Source organism: Fragaria vesca, linkage group LG7, assembly GCF_000184155.1.
Source record: "Fragaria vesca subsp. vesca linkage group LG7, FraVesHawaii_1.0, whole genome shotgun sequence".
NCBI classification, from domain to species: domain Eukaryota; kingdom Viridiplantae; phylum Streptophyta; class Magnoliopsida; order Rosales; family Rosaceae; genus Fragaria; species Fragaria vesca.
In genome coordinates, this window is record NC_020497.1 from 13,331,790 (window position 1) to 13,340,199 (window position 8,410).

At 40.5% G+C, this 8,410-nt stretch overlaps 2 protein-coding genes across 2 annotated transcripts; both read right to left on the reverse strand.

Moving 5' to 3' along the window:
- Positions 1 to 823: 823 nt before the first annotated feature.
- LOC101292169 (putative receptor-like protein kinase At3g47110-like) lies at positions 824 to 1,593 on the reverse strand. The gene is made up of 2 exons (XM_004308655.1): positions 1,314 to 1,593; positions 824 to 1,209 (listed from the first exon to the last, which is right to left on the reverse strand). The coding sequence occupies exons 1-2, from the start codon at positions 1,591 to 1,593 to the stop codon at positions 824 to 826; spliced, it is 666 nt and encodes a 221-aa protein (XP_004308703.1).
- Positions 1,594 to 1,620: 27 nt separating this feature from the next.
- Positions 1,621 to 4,014, reverse strand: LOC101292465 (wall-associated receptor kinase-like 14-like). Its single transcript, XM_004308656.1, has 3 exons — positions 3,303 to 4,014; positions 2,167 to 2,235; positions 1,621 to 1,981 (listed from the first exon to the last, which is right to left on the reverse strand). Exons 1-3 carry the CDS (start codon positions 4,012 to 4,014, stop codon positions 1,950 to 1,952), a joined length of 813 nt encoding a protein of 270 aa, XP_004308704.1. The 3' UTR covers positions 1,621 to 1,949.
- Between the last annotated feature and the right edge of the window lie 4,396 nt (positions 4,015 to 8,410).

The following is an 8,410-nucleotide window of genomic DNA, read 5'->3' on the forward strand; positions in this document are numbered from 1 at the left end:
CGCATTGGGTCTAACCCAGATACAAACAAAGCCCAAATAAAAAACTAAGAAACCTAAGGTTCCTATTACACTTCCACAATAGGATCTGCGGCCGCAACATCCCACCCCCAAATTCAATCCCCTTCATGAACGATAGCAGCCACCGTAGAACCACATCGCACCATCTCTTCTGCCGGATGGAACACACACGTACACAGGACTCATAAGTAACCATAGAGACAGTGATTGACAAAGCAATCTGAACAGCCTCTTTAGATTGGACAAGAAATCGCCAACAGGCGAAAGCTTGCTTAATGGTGGAGAAAAGAGTGGATCTGGAACTCACCGTAGCTAAGATCTTCCAATGGTGGAGCAAGTTTGGTTTGTGGAAAAGGAGGAAACACGGGATGGAGAAGGGATAGTGGAGACGAACATAGATAATTCCATCTCTGCAAATCTCATGAAAGGAAGGAGATGGAGTTGGTAGATGGTGACAAGGGCAGATCTGGTTGATCAATGAGGTTGGGTGAGGGTGGAGCTGGAGGTAAAGGCGACAGGGGAAAGGGTAGTGGGAGGAGTGGGAAGGGTGGGAAGGGTGGGAATGGGTTTGGACTCTCAAAACGGCAGATCTAGAAGAAGATTTCTAGAGAGAAGGAGGAGTCTCTCTCTAGAAATATTCTTCTGTTTTTAGTACATGTGTCCGAAGTGTTCATTACTAAATGGAACAAATAACACTCATCTAGACAAATAATGAGTGTTATTTGTTCTATTTAGAAATATGAACACTTCCGATAGACAAACATGTATATGTCCCTTTAGGCCTTTTTTCTAGTAGTACTATGCATCAAATAAAGGACTGCTTAACAAGACAACGGTTCAACACCACACCTCCGGTAGTGTCATTTAAAAACTTGATCTTGATCTTCTGCAACGTGGCTAGAGCTCCTTGTATAGTCACCCTCTCTTCCGGTGATTCTGCGGAACAAGCTAGAGCTAATCTCATTATGGATGACATACACTCGCTCTCGTTCACAACATCCTCTGCTTGTGTCACTTGTAAGTTGGCATCCACAGCATTAAGCAATGGTGAATTTGCAACCCATTGTTTCAAACTCATTTCCCCAACAAAGATCTCATCCGTTGGCTTCTTTCCAGTGAATGTTTCCATCAACACGATACCAAAACTGTACACATCCCCTCTTCTAGTAACTATTCCTTCCATTCCATACTCTGCGAGATAAAATAGTGTAAATTTTTTTTTTTTCAAAAATAGTGAAACATTAATCTTTTATCTTGTCATGTTTAAGACAACACATGTAAAATTTATTCTTTACCTGGGGCCATGTATCCGATTGTGGCTTGAGTGATAGTTTGAGTCATGGAATCTATTCCACACAAGAGTTTTGCAATGCCAAAGTCAGCAACATGTGCACTCATATCCTCATCGAGTAGGATATTGCTAGGCTTCAAATCACAGTGAACAATTATTGATTCATAGCCATAATGAAGGTATTCCAATGCCGACGCAACATCTATCATAATACTCAATCTTTGCAGGATGTTCAAACACAAGGTTTGAGAATATAACCACTTCTCAAGGCTCCCATTAGGCATGTAGTTTAGTACTACGGCTTTGAAATCAATTTGACTACAACAACTGATGATTTTGATAAGATTCCGATGACGAATGTTGCTTAGCATTTCACACTCAATATCGAAACTCTTGAACGCCCCTTCTAGTTGTAAATTGAATACCTTTATGGCCACGTCTATCCCATCAGAAAATGTTCCTTTGTACACTAAGCCAAAACCACCACTGCCAAGTAAGGTGCTTTCATCAAATGCGTTTGTTGCTCTAACAAGTTCAAGGTGTGAAACTCTTCTCCATAGAAGTTGAGGTAACACTGTAGTCTCTTTTGCAGCTTCCACATTCTTCCTTCTACGTAGTATCACTATCCAAATGGCGGACACTATGAACATTGCTGACAAGATCCCTGGGATACTTCAACATTGATCTGCTTGCTTTAGTTTAACCAGACTTAAACAACAAAGATAGCTTTTACTCCTTTTAGCAGAAGTATGAAAGTTTTCTTTGAAGAAAATCGAAAACTATAAATTGAGAAAGCAAGAGGTAAAAGAACTGAGAGATGATAAATCAAGAAAAAGGGAAAAGACTACAGAGCTTACCCGCAATAAGAATACCGACTCTTCCCCCACAACGTCCAGAAATGTACCTTGAAGCATTGCATTCAGAAACTGAAAACATGACAACCAGTATAAAATGATTAGAAACATTACATTATGAAATTTAGAGCTAGATAGGAATGAGGTCTATTGGCTACATTATCATATAACAAGCATCATGCAATTACCAATGCATTTAATGGTCCATGATAACAACTTCCACTTATTCAAATGGTTAGTTTCTTATTATACAGGCCACTTATTCAAATGGTTAGTTTCTTATGATAACAACTTCCACTTATTCAAATGGTTACTAGAACCTTTTATATACAGGCCACCATTTGCATACTAGTACTTATTATGAGAAAAGGATCATTGAAAAAATAGCAAAACCAGAACACAACTACAAATCTTGGTCGAACTTGCACATGCATGAGATTATCACTCAGTTGGACTACTCCTAGCAAGCTTAGACATATTACTTGATGCTTATGACATAAAAATCAGTGCCACATTGTTGAAACTTAAAACTTCTAAGTGATCACCCATCAGATGACAAAGTCTATTATTGGAATAGGTGAACCCAAGAAAATGAATACTCAGATAGAAACTGTATCTCACAAGTCTACTCTCCCCTCAATCAATTCATCCAAAGTCCAAATTATCTAGTAAAGGCCTGTGCTTTACCTAATAATGATAAATAAACAGGGAATAATATTAGCTTTCATAAAAAAAAAAAAAAAAGGGAATAATATTAGCATAATGTTTTGACTTTCTGACGATTCTTTGGTTACAAGTTGAACAATTCATAACAAAAGAATAAAAAAGGGCTATATTCCATGGCACACTAAATTCCTCCTAAAATTATGGTCTAAATGACTCTTCTAATCTCATTTACAAGTACATTACCATATTTTAGGCCATATTGACATTTCGAATAACCAAATTAAATCGAAATTGGCTTCAAAATCCACCATGATTTGGTGGCCAAATAACTCGTCACATTTCCAGAAAACACAAAATCAAAACAAATGAAAGATGACGTGTCAGCCGCGGGTCGTAAAACGACGCCGCATAAAAGGCCAGAACTAGAAGAAAACGTTTCAACAAAGCAAAGTAGTTGACTTGAACAGACTAACCTCTCCGGCAACCCGACCCGTTTCTGAACCCGTCGCCGTGAAACCCTTCCAAACACTGGCAGCGGAACCCCGGGGGATTCACCCCGGGGAGCTTAACATGCGTACACGCGGCATTGTCAGCGCAATCAAGGCAGGACCCGGAAACCCACCACCCCAACTCGATCGTCTCAAACTCCAATGACAGCGGCGAGTTCTGATCACCTGAATGAACCGCAATCGAACCGAACAAGTACTTACAATTCTTCCTACTTAAGTAATCATACTCAACGATCTCCGACCTGTTACTCTTCTCTTCGGTGAAACAGCTGATGCTTTCGTTGTTGCCTTTACAGCTTTCCAAAGCAAACTGCTTTTCAACAAAAGCCGCCGGAATGTAGCAGCCGTTTTGGGAGTTGAGGCAGTTCTGGAAGAGCAAGCTGTTGTTCCAAGTTGGGCCGAAGTTTGGGCCGAAAAGTTCTATCATAGATTTTACCGGTCTGTTACATTTTGCCGGAAGATTGACGAAGATGCTGGTGGAGGTTATATTCTGCACTGTGAAGTTACCGATCGAGGTATGGGGGTCGGAGCAGTTCAATCGGATTTTGCACCCGTCGGAGAATCCGAACGGGTACTGAACCGACTCGGATCCGCATGTGGTTGTGCAGTTCTGGGATGTGGCTATGGAAGCTATGAGGAGGAGAATCAGAAGACTTTGGATGAGGAAATGAATCATGTTGAATCCGGAATCATTGGCTTTCCTGTAAGATGGGGAAGATGGAGTTCAAATACCCAAGAAGAAATATCAATTTGAGCAGTTAAAGAAGTCTCACTTTGATTTTCTGGAAATTTGGGAAGATAATTAAGGAAAGCTTGAAAATTTGAGCTTAAATGACACTAGGGAGGCCATCTATACAAATAAATAAGGTCTAACCTCTGGAGAGCGCCTTCAATGGAATTTGGAGTAACTGCTGTCTGCTCCGCATGTAAATTTAAGTGCTTGATTATGGTTCTGCTTCTTGTTCGATTCTCTTCTTGAATCAAAACCCAGATAATTAGCTGCTCTTATTTTATTTGCCACAGCTCTCTGCAACTCCAATGCAATGGTGGGTGGTAATCAGATCTCAAAACTGTCAATTGTGCATTCTCTTTTGGTGGAATGAGTAAGACTAGGTAAACCCCGCGCGTTGTTGCGGGCAAGAAATAGTGGAATACCTGTCAACATAAAGAAAAAACTTCTATGCCCATAAGTAATTCTTGTATGAATTTGGTTTCTATACTTGGATTTATATTGTTTAAATTTTGTTTAGATGACTTCTGACTATTGGATTGAGTACAATTTTATACCAGCATGTCCTCTTTAATTCATCTAATGGTTATAAGATATCCAAACAAATTTAAGCAACTTAAATTCAAGCAGAGAATCTGGATCTTGCTTGCATTAGTTTCACTTACTTTGAATGAATCTGATTGGAACAGAGAAATAGTAACTATAAAACACATTAAAAATAATAATAATAAAAAAACCCCTAGCCGCTCGGTTTCTCTCTCTGCAGCTACCAGCACCAAAACCTAGAAATCTTAGGTTCTCGTGAGCATAGCTGCGGCGACCCAACGGGGAATCCGACTACATCAAGACGTCTTTGACATCGGGTTCTCAACTGAAAGAGACGGAGCAGAACAAGCCGGGGTCCGGGTTGTTTGGAGCTTTTCAAGGTTGAGGGGTGCTGGTTGGTTCCTACGGTACCATTACTTAGATCGAGATACGTAAGCTCGTCTCGACGCGGAACAAGTGCAGATTGATAGGTGAGGAGAGCAGCAACAACATAGACACAGTTGTGACCGGGTTTTGATCGGGTAAGGGCGGCAATGGACTGACCTATTGTCATTTTTGGGCTTCTCGAGGAGGTTGCTTTTCAAAGAACCAGGTAGAGGTCTCATGCGGTTCAGCAGTAGCGCTTGTAAAAGATATGGGGTCGTGGCTCTAGTAGATCGAGAATTATGCACTTATGCAACGAATTTTTTTTTTCGTCGCATAATTGAGCACTTATGCGACGAATATAATTTTGTCACATAAGTGATCACTTCAGCGACAAAATTTTTTTTCGTCGCATAAGTTATGACTCATGCGACGAAAATTTTGTTCGTCGCATTAGTTCTCACTCTTGCGACGAAAATTTTATTTCGTTGCATAGGTCATTTCCACCAACAAATTTGAATTTTTCACTCATGCGACGAAAAATTTATTTCGTCACATATGTCATTTTCGCCAAAATTTTTGAATTTTGACTCATTCCGCCAAAACTTTCCATCCATTTCTTCTTCTTCACCACCACCAGTTCTTCTTCTTCTTCTTCTTCTAAACCACCACCACCCCCCTCCGGTTCTTCATCTTCTTCTTCTTCACCACCACCACCCCCTCCGGTTCTTCTTCTTCTTCTTCACCACCACCCCCCGGCCCTCCGGTTCTTCTTCTTCTTCCTCCGCCACCACCACCATCTCCTTCGGCGAGATCGATCCGGCAAAACAAAAAAAAAACTAGAAAAACAAAATAAAAAAGAAACTGCAAAATAATTTTTTTTATATATTGAAAACACTTAAGTGACGAAATATTTCGTCGCTTAAGTTGGAAATTTTCGTCGCATAAGTCTATGCGACGAATTTTTTTCGTCGCTTAGGAGGCACTTATGCGACGAAATCTCTGTTCGTCGCTTAGGAACCTATGCGACATCACCTATGCGACGACTCTTAAGCGACAAAATTTTCATCTCATAAGTACTTATGCAACGAAATTATGAGACGAAATTTCACTCTTAAGCGACGAAACCATTTTGTCACATAAATCCTAACTTTTAGTAGTGGCTGGGTAGGCTGTCGGACTGAGGCTGACGTGGTACCAATTCTGATGGTTTTGCTAGGTCTCCGGCAAGGACTGGCCCAATTCATGGTTTGAGGGTAGTGGGTATCGCTTGGGCTTCGTGAGCCTTTCCACTCTCCCTCCTCAACCCGATTTGGGTGAGTTTCTTTGCTCTGGGCTTTGGTGACTCTTTTGGGGCTGGAGAAGATCCCTATACAACCATATTGAAGAGTTTACCCCCCTTTTGATGGAAAGGTACACCGAAATGGTCTTAGGCCCCGATTCATTGAGCTGAGATACTTTGATTGGTTATGTAGGACTTTCTTGGCCAGAATAAAGTCCTCTTGTGGACATTAGTTTTTGAGTTAGTATTTCTTTGTAGCTTTTGTAGACTCTTCGAGTTGTATTGATACTATGCTCCCGGTTGACCAGCCGTTGGACTTGTTTTGGAGTTTAACTATCGCTCGTCCTATTGGTCGATTTAATATGTGGGCTTTACGCCTCCTGGAGTAACATCCATTTCCATCAAAAAAAAAAATTCTGATTGGAACAGAATAGTAAAGATAAAACGTGATAATATCACTGTGGTCTGAGACGCATCAACAAAGAAAAAAGTGAAGAGAATATATTTTGGGTAAAATATTGTATAGTCCTTGTGGTTTGAAATTGACATATATGCAGTGCTTGTGATTTTATTTTAATCTGAATGGTCATTAAAGTCACTATTTTTCATCTAAATGGTCATTCCGTTATTTTTCTCAGTTAAATTACTGACGTGACCGTTAAAAATTAAAATAGGCTTACTAGTGATAACTATGAGCTCAAAAATATATCTTATTTATTTGATCTTACCCTGAGTTTACCTCAATAATGATTTTTACCTCCTTGACTCGTTTAATTCTTTTCGTTCAGATGACGTTAACCGTTAATAAAAAGTATCCATAAAGAACCGGCTATGATTACATTGATAGCTAGTCCCAGATATAAATGGCCGAGATTGTGTTTATCATCTCCAACGGTGAACGGAATCCGTTTCCGAGTGGGAAACAGAAACACCCAAAAAAAATTCTAATATATATATATAGCGTGGCTCTCTTCTTCAACGCCTCTAGTCTTTCCCAAAGAGAAGCCTAGATCTTGCAATCAGAGCATGGAGGAGACGAAACAGAGAAGCCAAGAAGAAAAGCGAAAGGAATTCGAGCATCGAATCATGACCGGTGAGAATCGCTGGAATTGCAGCCTGTGGATCGAATTCGCAAAGTGGGAGAGGAGGAACAACAACTTGGAGCGTGCTCGTCGCGTGTTCGCACGCGGCCTCGCACGCTTGCCGTCCTGGTTCAAACTGTGGTACCAATACATTCGGATGGAACTGATGCTTGGGAACGTCGATGGTGCTCGACAACTCTACCAAAAAGCAGCCTCCGAGCATGGGTTGAGTTTAGGTGCGGATTTATGGATATCCTACGCCCAATTTGAGGACCGAAACGGCAACGAAATTGACCGAGCCCACCGAGTCAGAGCCGTTTTCGAGCAGTGTATACAATGTTACAAGGGTGCTCCGAGAGCTCAAGCTTGGATTTGGTATGCGAATTTCGAAGAGGATTTTGGTGGGGTCAGCGGCGCGAGGAATGTGTACGAGAGGGGAATTGAATCGTATGAAAAGATTATTGATCATGATCACATCGCGAAATCAAAAGCTCGGGAAGAGGTTAAGGCTCTGCTGGTGGCATTCGCAGAGTTTGAAGTCCGGTGCAACGAAATCGATAGGGCAAGGTGCGTTTATAAGCGTGCAATTGATTATTGGCCACTGTCGAATTTTCTGTATTTCAAGATTGTGTCTTTTAAGAACCAATATGGGAATGAAGATATTGATGATCTTATTGAGAGAAAGAGGTGCTATGAGCAGGGACGTATCGAGGATTAGAAGTCATATGTAAACTTTTTTCTGTTTCTAATAGAATAAATTGCATAATTTTAGACAATTGAGTAATCCAAACTTTCGATAATTTGATTTACAGCTAGTAGAATAACAAAATGTGGTTTTGGTTTTTTTTTTGGAAGGAAGATTATAGAAAGAATAAATAGTATAGAAAATTTCATAAAAGTCCTCTTTTTAACATTTTCTTCTTTATAAGTCCACCCCAACATTTTTGTTCATGTAAATCCATTTTATGGCCCAAATCCAACAGCTTACTTATGTATCATACCTAAAATACCCTCGGTCCCAAATCCATCAGCCATATCTGTCTCACCCGAAACGTCTCTCTCTCTCTCT